Raw genomic sequence first — 20275 nt, 5'->3', positions numbered from 1 at the left:
TTAATACGTTTAAAATGATGTAATTATTTAAATCTGTGTAAGATTTTATTGTATTAGTCACACTGGCCACCTCAAGTTCCAGAAATTACCTCCTTTCTTTACCCATTCCTCACTAAACACACAAGATATTTAAATATGTTTAAAAATATGAAATTATTTAAATTTGTGCATAATTTTATTGTATTAATCACATTGGCCACCTCAAGTTTCAGAAATTATCTCCTTTTCTTACTAAACACACAAGATAATGTGTTAATATGTTTAAAATATGTAATTATTTAAATCTGTGTATAATTTTATTGTATTGGTCACATTGGCCACCTCAAGTTGCAGAAATTATCTCCTTTCCTTACCCATTTCTTACTAAACACCCAAGATATGTTAATATGTTTAAAATTATGAAATTATTTAAATCTGTGTAAGATTTTATTATATTAATTGCATTGGCCACTTCAAGTTTCAGAAATTATCTCCTTTTCTTACTAAACACACAAGATATGTTAATATGTTTAAAATGATGAAATTATTTAAATCTCTGTAAGATTTTTTTGTATGAATCACATTGGCCACCTCAAGCTGCAGAAATGATCTCCTTTCCTTACCAATTCCTTACTAAACACACAAGATACTTTAATATGTTTAAAATTATGAAATTATTTAAATCTCTGTAAGATTTTATTGCATTAATCACTTTGGCCACCTCAAGTTGCAGAAATTATCTCCTTTTTTACCCATTTCTCACTGAACACACGAGATAATGGAAGTGAGCCAGAGGCCCAGAGGGGAGCGGGAGCCGCAGCCCTGAGAAAAGCTGGGATCAGAGTTCTCCATGGAGTGCGAAAATTGTGTAAATCAGAGCGTGCTCCTTGACTGACGAGGACAAGAACTTCTTTTTTTGTTTTCTTTTTTGTTTTTGTGTTTTTTGGGAGGGCAGAAATGCAGGAGTAAGAGCCGGTGGCTCAGGTTTGGTGGCAGATGGAGCAGCAGAGGCTGTGAGGGAGGAGAGAGGGGAGCGGGAGCCGCAGCCCTGAGCAAAGCTGGGATGGGAGAGTTCTCTGTGGAGTGCTAAAATTGTGTAAATCAGAGCGTGCTCTTGACTGACGAGGACAAGAACTTATTTTCCTTTTTTTGTTTGTTTTTTTTGTGTTTTTTGGGAGGGCAGAAACGCAGGAGGACGAGCCGGTGGGTCAGGTTTGGTGGCAGATGGAGCAGCAGAGGCTGTGAGGGAGGAGAGAGGGGAGCGGGAGCCGCAGCCCTGAGCAAAGCTGGGATGGGAGAGTTCTCTGTGGAGTGCTAAAATTGTGTAAATCAGAGCGTGCTCCTTGACTGACGAGGACAAGAACTTCTTTTTTTTCTTTTTTTGTTTTATTTGGGAGGGCAGAAATGCAGGAGTAAGAGCCGGTGGCTCAGGTTCGGTGGCAGATGGAGCAGCAGAGGCTGTGAGGGAGGAGAGAGGAGAGCGGGAGCCGCAGCCCTGAGAAAAGCTGGGATGGGAGAGTTCTCTGTGGAGTGCGAAAATTGTGTAAATCAGAGCGTGCTCCTTGACTGACGAGGACAAGAACTTCTTTTCCTTTTTTTTTTTGTTTTTTTGGGAGGGCAGAAACGCAGGAGGACGAGCTGGTGGGTCAGGTTTGGTGGCAGATGGAGCAGCAGAGGCTGTGAGGGAGGAGAGAGGGGAGCGGGAGCCGCAGCCCTGAGCAAAGCTGGGATGGGAGATTTCTCCATGGAGTGTGTAAATTGTGTAAATCAGAGCGTGCTCCTTGACTGACGAGGACAAGAACTTCTTTTCCTTTTTTTTAATTTTTTTTTGTGTTTTTTGGGAGGGCAGAAACGCAGGAGTAAGAGCCGGTGGCTCAGGTTCGGTGGCAGATGGAGCAGCAGAGGCTGTGAGGGAGGAGAGAGGGGAGCGGGAGCCGCAGCCCTGAGCAAAGCTGGGATGGGAGAGTTCTCCATGGAGTGCGAAAGTTGTGTAAATCAGAGCGTGCTCCTTGACTGACGAGGACAAGAACTTCTTTTTTTCTTTTTTTTTTGGGAGGGCAGAAATGCAGGAGGAAGAGCCGGTGGGTCAGGTTTGGTAGCAGATGGAGCAGCAGAGGCTGTGAGGGAGGAGAGAGGGGAGCGGGAGCTGCAGCCCTGAGAAAAGCTGGGATGGGAGAGTTCTCCGTGGAGTGCGAAAATTGTGTAAATCAGAGCGTGCTCCTTGACTGACGAGGACAAGAACTTCTTTTTTTCTTTTTTTTTTGTTTTATTTGGGAGGGCAGAAATGCAGGAGGACGAGCCGGTGGCTCAGGTTCGGTAGCAGATGGAGCAGCAGAGGCTGTGAGGGAGGAGAGAGGGGAGCGGGGCAGCAGCTGAGGAGCGGAGGTAAGGAGCGAGGCTCGAACGTGCAGAAAATCACTTTATTTCTGTATTTTCCAGCATCCCCACAGCTGCTGGGTGCGATGGGCATCTCTCATGATTTTAGCTGTAAAATTGGTGCTGCTTTGCACTAAAATGTGGGGCAAGTTGGGTTTGTACAGCTTGTTTTATTGAGAGTCGCTAGTGTGGGTCGTGTCTCGTTTGTTTCTGTGCTAAACTCTGCTGCTGAGTTTATCTAAGAAATGTTTCAAGAACTACTTCAGGTTTTACTTCTTAATTTGTAAAAGAAACTAACAAATGTAGTAGTAACAAATGTATTAGTAACAAATGTATTAGGAAAATAACAGTAAAAGCCAAGCAATAGCAGGATCAGCACTGAGGAGATTTTAACACAAAAAAGAATATTTTCTTCAGTTTGAGAGTATGATATTGTAATAAATTTATGATTTTTGCACGTGGTGAGAACTGAAATTTGGAGTTAGGATCATTTAGAAACAGAAGTGTTTGGGAGTGGGGTCACAGATTGCTGAGTCTCACAACATGTGCTGGGCGAACAATGCACACCTAAATTTTTAGTCAGCTTTTTTCCTTTCAGTATAAATTTACTTTGAGAATTCCATGCCTTAACAATTTCAGACAGAGAAACTAAATAAAAATAAAGCTGTTTTCATTTGCTGAGAGAATAAAAGAGAGATTATGGGTATATACGAACATTAATTTGGATTATTGAACCATTCACTTATGGCTCATTTTTTTAGGAATTGTTTTTTGATGTCACGCGTGGAACAAAGAAATTAATCACAATTTCTTTTGTAATTTAGCATTCAGCTGATGAACAGGTCATAATTGGAGTACAAAGAGTTACATTGGCCTCATTGTTAAAATAATTTCAAGGAAGAGCAGAATTCAGCTGGAGAAAGTGTTTCATGTTTAAGAGCTGTGCCTGGATGTTCCCTGCTTGTGGAATAAAGTAAAATAAAATAAATAACTGATAAATATAGATAAATAAATTTATAAATAAAATAAAAATCTGATTTTGTGAGAGGATATCTCAGCATTTCCATGGAGCCAGAGTGGATGCAAATCAGTTCCAGGAGGTTTTGCTGAAATTCTGCTGCGAGATAAGGAACAATAATTCTGGTTTGATGCCACGAATGTCAAGATCTGAATAAAAAATTGCATCTGGCATGTTTTGACTTTAGAACTTATTACATGAAGCGAGCAATTACCCAGCATTTTTCTGGTCTGGAAGACATTTCTTCTTTCCAAGATGGAATTGTTGGGTTTAGGATTTGGGAGTGTCAGGAGTTTTATCTGCTTATTTTCCGTTTTTAACTCTGTTTTGGGTGTTGGGATCTCAGTGCAGTTATTTGCTGATGGAAAAGAAAATGCCAAAGCTGAAAACAAATGGTAATTTTTATTTTTTTTGCTTCCTTGGAGAGAGGGTGGGTCGCTTTCCCAAAGCTGCCATAAGAAGTATGAGCTGCAAATTAAAATCAATATTTGAATTTTGGAAGTTTTTGTTAGAAATACCTGGAAACATTTTTAAGTGTCCTTCTGCCTTTAGAATATTTCTGTCATTATTTAAAATGAATGAACTTGGGAACTTTTTTGCAGTTATGGGAGGTTTTTCCTTCTTTTCCTTTTTTCTTCCTGTTTTATCCTCTTTTTTCTTCCTGTTTTGGCATATTTTCCTTTTTCTTCCTGTTTTGGCATATTTTCCTTTTTCTTATTGTTTTAGCCATATTGCTATTAATAACACATTGATATGAACAGATATTGATAATAAATCATTTTTTTATTAAAACACATGGGAGAGGGTGTTGGATTGGGTGTTTCAGTCCAGTGAAAAGAATATCCAGAATATTCAGAATATTCAGTCCAGTGAATATCCAGAAAAGATAAGGGTTTGCTTTTGCCATCTCTGCAGCATTTTGGAGGTGGAAATGGATTTTTCTCCAAATATTTCCAATCTTTTTCCCATCCTGCACAATCCACTTTGTTTAATTAACAGCCCAGGATAACCAGATTGGACATTTTGAACTGCAATAAACTTTATTATAATTATTGCTGCCCTTATTGCTCCATAGATTAAAAATTCTCCATCTCTTCAAGGACATTTTTTCCTTTTTGAAGCATTTGATGATTTGGTATTTGATAATTTTGCTGGTAGAATTCAACTTTCACAGCCACTGTCCCAATCCTGATTATTTTTTTTTTTCACTGGTTTGGCAAATTGAAAGCACAAATCAAACTTTAAACTCAAAATTAAATAATCATTGTTTTGCTCACAGTCTCCTATTTCCCCAGCAATTATGTTCAAGAAACAGATCCAAACTCATTTATCCTCATTTAACCATGGATAAATTAATTAATCACTAAATATCATGTATTGATAGAGATTTTGTCTGGTGTGAGTGCATTAGTTTGTGTGTAACTATGCTGGAATTGCATTTTAAACTCCTTTTTTTTGCATTTTAGTACTGATTTAAGTAATCCCTGAAACTTTTTCCTTCAGGACAATTCATTTTTAGAAATTACCCCTTCAGTTTGGGGCTATTTATTATAATAAAATTATTTTCTACAAAGCTGTATTTAATCAGTGAAAAGTTTATTTTTGGAGTGGATTTGTGGTAGAATTATAAATTTTGGGTCCTTTTGTGACACTAAAAAGGGAAATAACCAAGATCAGGATAGATTTAAAAAAGCAAGGACTGAAACAAAAACCCTTCTGAGTGGAAACCTGGAAACAGAATGAGGTGAGGCAAATCCTTGCCTGGATTAATGCAGATTTTTAGTGCCAAAAATCACCTTTTTCAGGTGGAAATTCAGATAAATGCTGTAAAACAGAAGTGAGAGGCGTTTGCAGGCCCTGTGGTTTGATTTTAGTGAATTTTGAGCTGAGTTCATTTTGGATTTTCTCCTGCCCACAGTGTGGAGCACAAATATCTGCAGGAACAGGGACGGCTGGTTCTGCTCAGAAATAAACGGGAAAATCCCCAATCCTGCAGGATAAAGAATAAAAGAATTGTCAGAAATGCTCCTCCCTGCCTCTGGTTGGGTCTGGGCTTTCTCATTTTTGAGTGAATTTCCCCAAAATCCAGAATTTTGTGCTGAACTTTCATTGGGACCTTGAGATCCAAACGCGGCTTTGTGGAGAGGAGCCCGTGGTGTGTTGGATTTGAGGCAAACCCTGGGTTTGTTCTATAAAATTTAACCTTATTTTGTAAGATTTAAATGAGTTTTATATCCAATTTTAAAGAATAAATTAAATTTGAGCTTTTTCTTTCTCCATTTCTCCCTGAAATCTTCAGCTCTCTATGGAGCTCGTTCTTGGATCCTTAAATCCAAAGTGCAGCCCAGGATGGGGTCTCCATCTTCCTGGGTTTCCTTTTATTATTTTATTATTATTCTATTATTATTTTTTATTATTTTATTATTATTTATTATTATTTTATTATTATTTTTATTATTTTAGTATTATTTACTATTATTTTATTATTATTTTTTATTATTTTTATTTTATTATTATTTTTATTATTTTATTATTAATTTTTTATTATTTTTATTATTTTATTATTAATTTTTATTATTTTATTATTATTTTATTATTATTATTAAACTATTATTCTTTTACTCCTTTTGAACTTTGAAAAAAAAGTTCAATCCCAGCAGGAGAAAACGCTGCATCTAAAAAAAGAGAAAATAATTAAAACTGGGAGAGCTGTAAATGGAATTTGTATCATCCATTCTCACAACTGAGCCTTGTGCGAGTACTCTGTCTAAATATTGTGTTTTCAACCACATTTTCTAAGAAAAAATTATTAATTTTAAAAATTATTAATTAAAAATTATTAATTTCTGATAAACTGGGCATTAGTGAGGCTTTTTCAAGGTTCAGTATTTGCTACCCAAGTTTTACATTGTTGTGTATGTATACAATAAATTTTTGAAGCATGAAGCTTCTTTGATAATCTGCTAAATAAAAAACAGATTTACTTTCTAATTTTTTTTAACTTTCATTCTTCTTTACTTTAAAAAAAATAACCCCATGCTGCCAAGGTAATTTTTTACAAATATATTTTATTAGCAAAGAGATTTTAAATGAAAATTCGTGGTGGCTGAATACTGGGTTTTGTCTTTGGAGCTTGATAAGAAGCCAAACTCATTCTTGCTGTTTTAGTGTAAAATTCCCAAGAAATTCCTCCTTTCCAAGATGTTCCTGTTGAAATTTGGAAACCTCTCTGCCAGGCTGTGTTTTAGAAAGCAATATAAAATCCACGGTCCATTTTTGCATGAGGTGAGAAGTTAAATTTGGAGTTTAGATAATTTAGAAACTGAAATCATTTGCAGTGGGGTCACAGATTGCTGAGTCTCAGAACATTTCCCTGAGCTGTGGCACTTTAAATTTTGGGGTTTTTTTACTTTCTTATTTTTTGTACTTTAAAAAAACCAAACCCACGCTGTCATGCTGATGTTTTAAAAATATCTTTGATTAGCAAAGAGATTTAAAATGAAAATTTGTGGTAGCTTAACACTGGGTTTTGTCTTTGGAGCTTGATAAGAAACCAAACTCATTCTTGCCATTTTAGTGTAAAATTCCCAAGAAATTCCTCCTTTCCAGGATGTTCCTTTTGGAATTTGGAGACCTCTCTGCCATCCTGGCTGTGTTTTAGAAAGGAATTTATAAAATTTACCCTAAAATCCATGGTCCATGCTGAACATTTCCTGTGCAGTTTTGGGGTCATGCTGGAATCCCCGAGTCGTCGTACATTTATCAATGTTTTTTTTTACTTTCTTTATTTTCTACTTTAAAAAAAATAATCCCATGCTGTCATGTTAATTTTTAAAAAATATATATTTCATTAGCAAAGAGATCTTAAATGTAAATTAATGGTGGCTTAATACTGGGTTTTGTCTTTGGAGCAGGACAACACACCGAGTGTATTCTTCCATTTTAGTGTAAAATTCCCAAGAAATTCCTCCTTTCCAAGGTGTTCCTTTCGGAATTTGGAAACCTTTCTGCCAACCTGGCTGTGTTTTAGGAAGGAATATAAAATTTATGGTCCATGCTGAACATCAGCTGGGCAGTTTTGGGGCCGTGCTGGAATCCCTGAGTTGTTGTACATTTATTAATGGTTTTTTTACTTTCTTTATTTTCTACTTTAAAAAAATTATCCCATGCTGTCATGTTAATTTTAAAAAAATATATATTTCATTAGCAAAGAGATCTTATAGGAAAATACATCAGTGGTAGCTTAATACTGGGTTTTGGAGCCGGATAACAAACCAAGTGTATTCTTGCCATTTTCGCGTAAAATTCCCAAGAAATTCCTCCTTTCCAAGAAGTTTTTGGGAAACCTCTCTGCCAACCTGGCTGTGTTTTAGGAAGGAATATAAAATCAATCCATGTTGAACCTCAGCTATTCAGTTTAGGGCTGTGCTGGAATCCCTCAGCCTGGTCCACGTGAAAATGCGTTGTGGTTTCACCTTAACATTTCTGTGTGACACAGTGGGGAGGTTTTGTTTTTTATTTTTATTTTTTCCCTCAAAAAAGGCAAAAATGAGGTGCAGCTGAAAGCTTTACGTGTTTGCAGTGCTAAGAGGAGAATCTTTGGCTCCTGTGCCGCAGTTTCATATTCATGAACACTGAATTCATTCACGTTTGATGTGTGCAAACGCTGCTGAAAGGCAAAATAAACCTGCTGGCAAAGCCTCAGCTCAGAATTGGGTATTATCAGGGAGAAGAAAAAATATTTGCTTAGGTTTTATTGGCTTTAATCATTCTGCTGCTAATTCCGAGATTTTCAACAAACAATTTTGTTGTTAGTTTAAAAAAAAAAGGTTTGGTACCAAATAAAAATAGTATTATGTGATAGCTGCTGAATATATTGCATCTAATTTATTGCCCTATTAGCTGAGAACAAAATTCTTCTGTATTTTTTCTTTTCCTTAGTCCATACAGAATACTTTTGAGAGTAATTTAATATAAATGTGTACAGCATTTGGGGGTTAGATTTATATCTTAATTTATGCTTCCAAACATGGCTTGGATTATATCATTTAAAAAAGCAAAATCAACCCACTTTAATCTGCATCATGCTCAGATTTTTGTGCAAAAGTGGAATGGCTTTTCCTTTCTGCCCAGGCTTATTTTTAGCCCAGCTGCACGCAGGTTTAATTTACTGTAGACTTTTCCTTCAGAAAAAATAACAATTTTCTTACAAAGTAGGTGTCAGGAAGAATTAACCACTGGCCCCGTGATTTCTCACACCTTTTTTTCTGGTAGGATAAATCAGCAGCTGGCAGAAATGTGATTTATCAGCCTTTGGGGTGAAGGGTTTGGTGGTGATGTTGTGCCAAAGGTGGGACTTTGTGGGATCTCAGCAGCTCAGGACTGAGGTGTCACCGAGACCACCCTTGGGGGGCTGGGGAGTCCTGGAATGTTCCAGAAGTGTCTGGTGGCTGGACTTTGATCCCACACAGGAGACGACACCTGTATGAGGATAGGAGGGTTTCACCGGGGTGAATGGTGAAGGGATTAGTTAATTAGAGAGTGAAACACAGGGTTTAGGATTTCTGTACAGGGGGGTTTAGAGAAGTAAGATGGAGGAATTGGGGCGTGTCCTGTCCTTCTTCTTCTTCTTCTCCTCCATCTTCTGTGGTGATGGTGGCACTTTGGGATTGGTCATTACTAAAAGTGCACTGGTTAATAAGGGTGAAAGGTATTGGGGAAAAATGATAAAGATTGTACACGTAACTTTGGGTATAAAGATAGGTGACCGCCCGGAGGGCAGGGAGTGTGCTCATGGCTGGCTGCTGAGCAGAGCTCTGTCGGGCCGAGAGAAAATCTTTTAGATAAACAATTAATAAACACCGAGACCGAGAAAAGAACTGAAGCCTCTTCTCGTCCTTTGAAACGCGGGCTGCCCCAAGGCCACCCCGGGCCTTTCCAGGCCACCCAAACAGCCGAAAACCGGACATCTGGACCGGGCGGTCACCTATCTTTATACCCAAAGTTATGTATACAATATTTATCATTTTTCCCCAATACCTTTCATTATAATCAAAAATCATGGATCCAAGAGATGCTGTGGGAGCTCTCCAGTGATTAATTAATTAATTAATTAATTTTAATTTAACCCCTCAAAGCTGTTGAGCAGAGCTGTGTAAGACAAGGAGCACACACAGATATTTTTGTCTGTATATATGTGAATTTTTATATGTGTATATGTGTATACACATATATGAATTTTTATATGTATATATGTGAATTTTTATATGTGTATATATGTATACACATATATGAATTTTTCTATGTATATATGTGAATTTTTGTCTGTATTTACGTGAATTTTTATATTTCAAGCTGAACTCAAAAGGACAAACCTCCATTAAAAATATTTCCTTTTCTCTCAGTGCTACCAGAGAATCCAGAGGGATGAAATTTATACATTTGAGATCCTGTTTGAGTTATATAATGTTCCTTTGGGAGCAGGCAATTCTGGGGAAAAAAAGCAAATTTTAGTCCTATTGGAGGTGTGATGTCTGATTTTGCTTCAGACAGGCTGCTCTTAAAATTGGGTGCTTTGTGCTGTGTAATCCTCACTTGCTCGTAGTTAAAAAAAAGCATAAATATAAATATATTTAATATATAAATACATAAATTCAAAATAATAAATATATATATATGGTTTTATGTCTGTGTATATATATATACATACATTATATATATTTTTTTTTTAAATATGAGATTTAATCACTCACGCATGGTTTATCAGCTGATAAACCATGAATCAGTCCATCAATTGGAAACATCTCAAAATTAAAGATAGTTCATTGAAAATCATAAGATTTTATACAAATGAAGGCAAAAAAAAAAGGTTTTAAATCATGGTCTGCGTCTCCAGAAAGGGAATATTTGGCCTCGCTTCACAAGCACAGCGAAAATACAATATTTTAATCTTAATATTGAGTGTTCAGGTACAGTATTTTAATCTTGAGTGTTCAGGTACAATATTTTAATCCCAGTATTGAGTGTTCAGGTACAATATTTTATTCTCAATATTGAGTTCCTGTTACAATATTTTAATCCCAATATGAGTGTACAATTACAATATTTTAGTCCAAATATGAGTGTACATTTACAATATTTTAGTCTTGAGTGTACAGGTACAACATCTATTTTACTCCCAATATTGAGTGTACAGGTACAATATTTTAATCCCAATATTGAGTGTTCAGGTACAATATTTTATATGCAATATTGAGTGTATAGTTACAGTATTTTGATCCCAATATTGAATGTTCAGGTACAATATTTTATTCTCAATATTGAGTGTCCTGTTACAATATTTTAATCCCAATATGAGGGTACAATTACAATATTTTAGTCTTGAGTGTACAGGTACAATATTTATGTTAATCCCAATATTGAGTGTACAGGTACAATATTTTAATCCAAATTTTGAGTGCACAGGTACAGTATTTTAATCCCAATATTGAGTGTTTAATTACAATATTTTAATCCAAATATTGAGTGTTCAGGTACAATATTTTAATGCCAATATTGAGTGTTCAGTGAAAGTATTTTATTCTGAATATTGAGTGTCCTGTTGCAAAATTTTAATCCTAACATTGAGTGTTCAGGTACAATATTTTAATCCATTACTGAGTGTACAGGTACAATATTTAATCCCAATTTTGAGTGTACAGGTACAATATTTATTTTACTCCCAATATTGAGTGTACAGGTACAATATTTTAATCCAAATTTTGAGTGCACAGGTACAGTATTTTAATCCCAATATTGAGTGTTCAATTACAATATTTTAATCCAAATATTTAGTGCTCAGGTACAATATTTTAATGCCAATATTGAGTGTTCAGTGAAAGTATTTTATTCCTAATATTGAGTGTTCTGTTACAAAATTTTAATCCTAACATTGAGTGTTCAGGTACAATATTTATTCCCAATATTGAGTGTACAGGTGCAATATTTTATTCCAAATAATGAGTGTACAGGTACAATATTTTAATCCATTACTGAGTGTACAGGTACAATATTTTAATCCCTATATTGAGTATTCAGGTACAATATTTTATATCCCAATATGAGTGTACATTTACAATATTTTAGTCCAAATATGAGTGTACATTTACAATATTTTAGTCTTGAGTGTACAGGTACAATATTTTAATCCAAATATTGAGTGTACAGGTGCAATATTTTCATCCCAATATTGAGTGTTCAGTTACAATATTTAATCCAAATATTGAGTGTACAATATTTAATCCCAATTTTAAGTGTACAGGTACAATATTTTAATCCCAGTATTGAATGTTCAGTTACAATATTTTATTCTCAATATTGAGTGTCCTGTTACAATATTTTAATCCCAATATTGAGTGTTCTGTTACAATATTTTAATCCTAATATTGAGTGTTCAAGTGCAATATTTAATCCCAATATTGAGTGTTCACGTACAATATTTTATTCTCAATATTGAGTGTCCTGTTACAATATTTTAATCCCAATATGAGGGTACAATTACAATATTTTAGTCTTGAGTGTACAGGTACAATATTTATTTTATTCCCAATATTGAGTGTACAGTTACATATTTTAATCCCAATATTTATTGTACAGGTACCATATTTTAATCCCAGTATTGAATGTTCAGTTACAATATTTTAATCCCAATATTGAGTGTTCAGGTGCAATATTTTATATCCAATATTGAGTGTACAGTTACAATATTTTAATCCCAATATGAGTGTACAGGTACAATATTTTAATCCCAATATTGAATGTTCAATTACAATATTTTAATGCCAATATTGAGTGTTCAGGTACAATATTTTAACCCCAATACTGAGTGTTCAGGTACAATATTTTAACCCCAATATTGAGTGTTCAGGTGCAATATTTTATATCCAATATTGAGTGTACTCTTCCTTCTTTGTGTTACAATGAGAACAATTGGTGCTGATGAGAAGCTGAGGGGCTGGAGTGTGGCTGAACTTTGTATTTCTGGGAATTTTGGGATATTCCAAAATTAAAATCACATTAAAATTAATTTTCTTTACCATTTAAAATACTTTGTATTTCTGGGAATTTTGGGATATTCCAAAATTAAAATCACATTAAAATTAATTTTTTTATCATTTAAAATACTTTGTATTTCTGGGAATTTTGGGAATTCCTGTCCTCTGCATCCCAATTCTTGCTCAGAGCTTTTCATTCAGAGCCACTCTCCGGGTGATAAATCAGAATTTCCCCAATTCCCAAATTCTCCTTTGTTCTCTTTAAAAAATATTTCAATTGAGCTTTGGATAAATAATAATTTCAATAAATTTGGGAGAATTTATTAATGAGAGGTGTTGAGTAGTTTCTGCTTTTGGTGCCTTTTTTTTTTTAATAATGCATTGAAATTACATTTTTTACCACTTAAAATACAGGTAGAAATATTTTCTTCCATAATACGAAAATATTTCCATATTTCCATTTCTTCCATAATAAGAAATATTATTCTTCTTATAAATATTAAACTCGTAGATGAGCTTAATATTGATGTAATAATTAATTATTAACAAAGTAATGTCACAATTAGCACAGTTTGTGCTGATGAGTGGAGGGGCTGAGTGTGCAGTAGCTGAAATTTGTATTTCTTTGTATTTCTTTGTATTTATTTGTATTTCTTTCTTTGTATTTTGTGTTGCTGCCGTGCTTTTCTGCTTTTGGGTGACTTCTCCTTTAGAATCCATAAAAAATCCCATTTTTTTCCCAGTGGCCACCAGAGGCTGCTGCTGGACCAGGAGAATTTGGGAATTCCAGCTGGATTTTGGGCTGAAATCCCTCAGTTCTGACAGGGTCGTGTGGACTTGGAGCAGAAATTAACCCTGAAATTAAATTTACGTATAACTTCATTTTATTATACAAATAAATATAATTTTTAATTTAAATTTAATTTAATTTAAATAATTTTTTTTCTGTGCCAAAATAGTTATGGGATGTTCAGCATCCCTCTTCCTGAAACTTTATGTGAGGGAATTTCTTACAGTAAAAATTAAATTTTTTTACTGCGACCAGTACTTGAAATTTTATTAAACACCTAAACCCGTATTTTTTTTAGGAATTTTCTTAAGAATCTGTTAGGAATTTTCTTAGGATTTTTTTTTTCCGTATTTTCTTAGGAATTTGTAAAAATCCCCCTCATTGATTGTGTGTTTTTATTTTTGATCAGCTCAGCAAGCACATGGACATTGTGGGGGAAATGAACTTGAGAATTATACACATAAAACAATTCTTAAATGCTTCAGGATGTGGTAGAAGCAGTGAAAACAAGAAGTTTTCACTGGGAAAAAAGGGAAAAAAATCACTTTAAATAATACACTCAGGAGAGGAAATGGTTGGAATTTCTAGGAAATGTTCTGTGGCAAAAACACGTCATAATTATTATTTATTTACGGTGTCATCACACTTTAATCACAGTTATTTTGTAATTAATTTCTGTCAGAGTGTAAGCCCAGCCTTAGGTGAGTTAATTCTTGGTGAGATTTTACTTTGGGTGAGTTAAAATGCTTTTTCTGTAAATTTCTGTAAATTTTTAGAGATATTAAATTAATTTTTAGGGGATTAAATGACTTTATTTCTGTCAGAGTGTAAACCCAGCCTGAGGTGAGTTAATTCTTGGTGAGTTAAACCCATTTTTAACTTTGAGTGAGTTAAAATTCTGTTTCTGTAAAATTCTGTAAATTTTTATAGAGATTAAATCAATTTTTAGAAAATGAAATAATTTCTGTCAGACTTTAAACCCAGCCTTAGGAGAGTTAATTCTTGGTGAGGTTTTACTTTGGGCGAGTTAAAATTCTGTTCCTGTAAAATTCTGTAAATTTTTAGAGATATTAAATTAATTTTTAGGAAATTAAATACTTTCTGTCAGACTGTAAACCCAGACTGAGGTGAGTTAATTCTTGGAGAGTTAAACCCATTTTTTACTTTGGGTGAGTTAAAATTCTGTTTCTGTAAAATTCTGTCATTTTAAAGAGAATAAATTAATTTTTAGGGGATTAAATGACTTAATTTCTGTCAGACTGTAAACCCAACCTTAGGAGAGTTAATTCTGGGAGAGTTAAACCCAGTTTTTAATAATTTACAGTGAGCAGTGTCATCACACTTTAGTCACCTTTATTTTGTAATTAATTTCTGTCAGAGTGTAAGCCCAGCCTTAGGTGAGTTAATTTTTGGTGAGATTTTACTGTGGGTGAGTTAAAATTCTGTTTCTGTAAAATTCTGTAAATTTTTAGAGAGATTAAATTAATTTTTAGGGGATTAAATGACTTTATTTCTGAGAGACTGTAAACCCAGCCTTAAGTGAGTTAATTCTTGGAGAGTTAAATCCATTTTTTACTTTGGGTGAGTTAAAATTCTCTTTCTGTAAAATTCTGTACATTTTTAGAGATTCAATTAATTTTTAGGGGATTAAATTACTTAATTTCAGTCAGACTGTAAATCCACCCTTAGGTGAGTTAATTCTTGGTGAGATTTTACTTTGGGTGAGTTAAAATTCTGTTTCTGTAAAATTCTGCAATTTTTATAGAGATTAAATCAATTTTTAGGAGGTTAAATAACTTAATTTCTGTCAGACTGGAAACCCAACCTTAGGTGAGTTAATTCTTGGAGAGTTAAACCCATTTTTTACTTAGGGTGAGTTAAAATTCTGTTTCTGTGTGTAAGATTTGCACATCCAGTGCTGCTGAGTGGATTTCTGTGTTTGGAAAGCAATAGGGAAACACTTTCTGATTAAGCAGAATTTTTCCATGTTCTCCCTGACAGAAATGAAAGCTGTAATTTCTCGAAATATCACTTACAGCCAATCAATTACTGCGGGTATGTAAAACAAAAAATAATGTGTAAGGAATTTATTTATTCTGTCAAAGCTCTGAGTGGAGGTGCAAATCAAAAGAAATGCTCACCAAACCTTTAATCAGCATCACATCATCATTTATGATGCAGAGCAAAAAAATAAAAAAGGGAGTGGAAGGAAATATTTAAAGATATTTTATCCAAGAGTTTGGACAGAAAATATTAAGAGGGGGCTTTAGGAAGGCAAGATATGAGGAGAAATTTCTCTGTGAGTAAAATTTAGGTGCTGAGTTTCTCGTAGTCTTGGGCTTGGAACTAAATGTTTGACAGAATTTGGGGAAAATTATTCTTTTTTTTGTGTCGTGTTGTGCAGCACAGGCTGTGAAATTGGAGAGCAGGTCATTTCTGGAGGTGGAAATCCAGATACAGCAGTGGTGGGGATGAGGGGCGTGGGTTTGGTTTGGACATTTTTGTTTAAAAATCACATCTCATCCTCTTGGGAATTCCAGGGCAAGCATCACCAGTGCCTTATTTCCAGCCCAATCGGAGCCACAATTTTTTGTGGTTTCGTTTATGGCATAAAAGACAACTTCAACTGTCTGAAATTTAAGCAGCAAAAAGTCCCAGAATTTGTGTTTGTGGCTGTTGCTGAAGTTGTGGCAAACGTGTCATTTCAAACCTGTCAAAGCAGAATTTATCTGCAGCAATGGTGAATGTGGTGCAGGGTGTTACTACAGGGATACTCGCAGGAGTAAATCTGCCTTAGCTAAAGGTGCCACCTGCTTTAGCAGATACTCCACTGAGAAATCACGAAATGGTTTTTGAAACTGCTGGTTTAGGCTTCAAATGGAGTCTTAGTTGTGGGAAATGGATTTGTAGATGTTGTAGTGTGTTGTTAAGTTTCTTGTGTTATTCCCCCAATTTATGTATTGTTCCCCCCTATTATGTGTAAAATGGTTTTGTCCTCCCCAGTTTTTCCCGCCACAGCCCTGATGGCCGTTAGGTTACCATGGTTACCCCTGTGTCTGTCACCCAAGTTATATCATTTCTCCTGCCCCTTTTTCCCTTTTTAGTAAATCTTTTCTCCTCCCTGGGCTCAGTCAATCACCCCCTGTTGTAGTGTGTTGTTAAATTTCTTGTGTTATTCCCCCAGTTTATGTATTGTTCTCCCCTATTATGTGTAAAATGGTTTTGTTCCCCACTATTTCCCGCCACTGCTACCCTGTCAGTTAGGTTGCTATGGTAACCTCGCTGTTCTTAGTTGCCGATATGTAATTGCTCCTCTCCTGGTTTCCCTTATAAGTGAAAGTTGTTTCCTCCCTGAGCCCAGACAATCACCCCCTTCTCCTCCCAGGTTTCGAGAACCTTCTCCTCTCTGGAGATGGTGGCTGGCTGGGGTCCCGGGACCCCTCCTTTACCTTTTGATTATTGGTCTCCATGGAGTGTCAGTTCTGTGAACTTCATCCCCTCACCTTTCCCGATTGGTTCCGCCTGTACCCACCCCCCTCCTTTATAATCCTGTTTCACCCCTGCTGTGGTGTGTTCATAAGTTTGTTAGTATGCTCCCCTATTTTCTGTATTAAATGGTTTATTCCTTCCCTGTTAGTTCCTGCCGCTGCTACCCTGTCAGTTAGGTTGCTATGGAAACCTCGCTGTTCTTAGTTGCCGAAATGAAACTGTTCCTCCCATATTCTCCCTTATAAGTGAAAGTTGTCTCCTCCCTAGGCCCAGTCAATCACCCCTTTTCTCCTCCCAGATTTCGAGAATTTTCTTTTCTCTGGGAGTTATGGTTGGCTGTAGCCCCGGAGCCCCTCCTATAATTTATAACAGTTGGTTACTTTGGTATATCAGTTATGTTTCGCACCTCCAAATATGTATTACTATTGGTTAGCCGGGTTTCCCTGCCTTCTTCCCCCCTTTTCCCTTAAAATCCTCTCCCGCCCCCTGCTCGGGGCCATTTGCTGGGTGTTTCCCCTCCTTGTTGGTCCTTCTGTAATAAACCGACAGTTTACCCCCAGCAAGTGGTCGCCTCCTGATTCGTCTCACACCGTGCTGCTCCGAGCTATCCCCCAGCTCAGCCCGAGGCCAAGACACTGAGGGGGGCTGCTTTCTGATGTGCAGGGGTGCTGCCCTTCACCCCTCACTAGCTAGCCGGATTCCAGGGCCGCGTACGCCCACACGCACACCCCCTTTGCGGTGCCACTTTCCCGGTTGGTTTCCCCCCGTTGGATCCCACTACACCTTCAATAAACCGACATTAACCCCCGGTGAAGTGGTCAGCTCTGTTCCTCGCCATACCCGTGGTGTAAGCCAGTCCGCAGCCAGCGCAGCCCGAGGCCCTCAGACGCCGAGGGGTGCTTGTCCGGTTTTCGGCTGTTTGGATGGCCTGGAAAGGCCCGGGGTGGCCTTGGGGCAGCCCGCGTTTCAAAGGAGCAGAAGAGGCTTCAGTTCTTTTCTCGGTCTCGGTGTTTATTAATTGTTTATCTAAAAGATTTTCTCTCGGCCCGACAGAGCTCTGCTCAGCAGCCAGCCATGAGCACACTCCCTGCCCTCCGGGCGGTCACCTATCTTTATACCCATGGTTACGTGTACAATATTTATCATTTTTCCCCAATACCTTTCACCCTTATTGCCCAGTGCACTTTTAGTAATGACCAATCCCAAAGTGCCACCATCACCACAGAAGATGGAGGAGAAGAAGAAGGACAGGACACGCCCCAATTCCTCCATCTTACTTCTCTAAACCCCCCTGTACAGAAATCCTAAACCCTGTGTTTCACTCTCTAATTAACTCATCCCTTCACCATTCACCCTGGTGAAACCCTCCTGTCCTCATACAGGTGTCGTCTCCTGTGTGGGATCAAAGTCCAGCCACCAGACACTTCTGGAACATTCCAGGACTCCCGAGCCCCCCAAGGGTGCTCTCGGTGGCACCTCAGTCCTGAGCTGCTGAGATCCCACAGGTGCTGGCCAGGAATTGCAGAGGGGCGTCGGCCTTTCACCCTCAGCAGCCGGACTTCGAGCTTCGGGCCACGTACGCCCCCCAGCAAGTTGGCGCCCAACGTGGGGCGTGTGTATGTAGGGAATTCTCCATGCCTGACAGGAGGCTCACACCGTTTGTGCATCGGTGTGCAAACCTTGAGACAAGAAATGCTGGCTGAGAAATGCCCTGGGACGGGACAGACATTGCTGAGGGAGAAATGGAGCTGGGAACAAGTTTCAAAGGATGGTTTTGTAAATTAGACTGGACAGTTTGGAGAAATAGAACTGTGAAAGGTGAATTGTGGGACCCATGAGGGGAAATTTTAGATTATTAACTTAAAAACATTTACAGCATGGTGTGGCTAAAGCTGATAGGGCAAGAAACACTTATAGTGCATTGTAATTAGGAAATAATTGGCTTCTGATTGTGAATTATAACATCTGTATTGTCTCGCCCTTCTCATGAGACTGAAAATGGAATAAAAGTTTTTAAAACCCTCTCAGCTGCCCCATCTGTGGGTCAGAAAAGGCAATTTTCTGAAAGTTGCCTGTGTGCTGATCATTTTGGAAGGTGTTGCAAGGACTGAGCAAGCAGCTCTTCCTCACGGCTGTGTTTCCAGATAAACCTGGTGCTGGGATCATTCTGCTTGGGAATTGTACATGCAGATAATCTCCACTAAAATCTGATACCTGTTCCCTTGATCTTCATCCCTCACTGCATTTGCCCATTACATATTTTGTGTCTTAGATGAGAAGGCTCAATCCAAATTTTGTATATTATATATTATATATTATATATTATATATTATATATTATATATTATATATTATATATTATATATTATATATTATATATTATATATTATATATTATATATTATATATATTTCAGTATTTTATATATTATCAAAAACAAAATATATAATATATAATATATGATATATAATATATGATATATGACAAATAACATATATCCAATATATAATATATAATCTATATACCATGTACCATATAATATATAATATATATAACATGTAACATATAATATATATGATATATGATATATGATATATATTATATATACCATATACCATATAATATATAATATATAATATAAAATATATGATATTATCACATTCTTAGTGCTGGACTAAAGCGTTTCCTTCCTCCAGCAGAGGATCTCAGCACGGTGAGAAACCTGCCAGCTGCAGATGAATGTGTGCACTCCATGCTTTAGGATGTAGGAAGAGCGCTACAAACCCTGCCACAGAGAAAAATTAAACTTAATTAATCTTCAAAGGAGCATGGTCTCTACTCTAGGACAGTGTCAACTACAAGCAGCAGAACTTTGTTTTTGAGGAGGCAAAATTTCCCGATTTTGAAGTAGAAGGTTGCTCAAATAAAAACGTTTTTGGAAGGATGTTGGTGTGTCCTCGCATGGGGTGATCTTTCTAATCTCGTCACCCTTTCCCACAGGAAATCCATCTTGCTTTCCTCAAGTGGCTGGAGGGGAACGTGGACGCCGAGGGGCTGAGGGCGTCCAGCAAGGTGTCCCTGAAGTTCGTCCCGTCCCGCGAGTCCCGGGCGGAGGTGACGCCGTCCCTGGTGCCCGTCATCACGGAGACGGGCAGCTTCTCCTCGGAGCACTTCAGCCTCCACACCTACCAGCAGCACCTCCACACCAAGAAGCTGGGCAAGATCCTGCTCTTCACCGAGGTGACCACGAGCACCATGAATCTTCTGGATGGGTAAGGTGGGCACCCAGCGCGTCCTGGGTGAATTTTCTGGTTGGGAATTCTTAATTGTGGTAACGCACAATGGTCAGAGGGAAGCTGGACATGAAGTGGAGAACTTTGGAATTCGTGATTGTGGTAACGCACAATGGTCAGAGGGAAGCTGGACATGAAATAAAGAATTTTATGTTCATAGGGTATTAATTGATAATATATAAAATAGTGAGTCATGAAGAGTGGGAAAAGCTGGAAACTGGACATGAAATGGAGAACTTTGGAATTCATAATTGTGGTAACACACAACGGTCAGAGAGAAACTGGAGATAAAGAACTTTA

At 37.0% G+C, this 20275-nt stretch overlaps 1 protein-coding gene across 4 annotated transcripts in view; it reads left to right on the top strand.

Moving 5' to 3' along the window:
- Nucleotides 1-20275, top strand: part of HLCS (holocarboxylase synthetase) — a 146770-nt gene that overhangs the window by 31779 nt on the left and 94716 nt on the right. For all 4 annotated transcript variants that reach the window (XM_074533894.1, XM_074533893.1, XM_074533895.1 and 1 more), the window contains one exon: nucleotides 19683-19954. In XM_074533894.1, coding sequence (XP_074389995.1) covers nucleotides 19683-19954 — 272 coding nt within the window. The remainder of the gene's footprint in view (nucleotides 1-19682; nucleotides 19955-20275) is intronic.

The sequence above is a fragment of the Zonotrichia albicollis genome, chromosome 2 (genome assembly GCF_047830755.1).
Source record: "Zonotrichia albicollis isolate bZonAlb1 chromosome 2, bZonAlb1.hap1, whole genome shotgun sequence".
In the NCBI taxonomy this organism is placed as follows: Eukaryota; Metazoa; Chordata; class Aves; order Passeriformes; family Passerellidae; genus Zonotrichia; species Zonotrichia albicollis.
The sequence above is the reverse complement of the archived record's forward strand: the minus strand, read 5'-3'. Positions and strand labels throughout refer to the sequence as shown.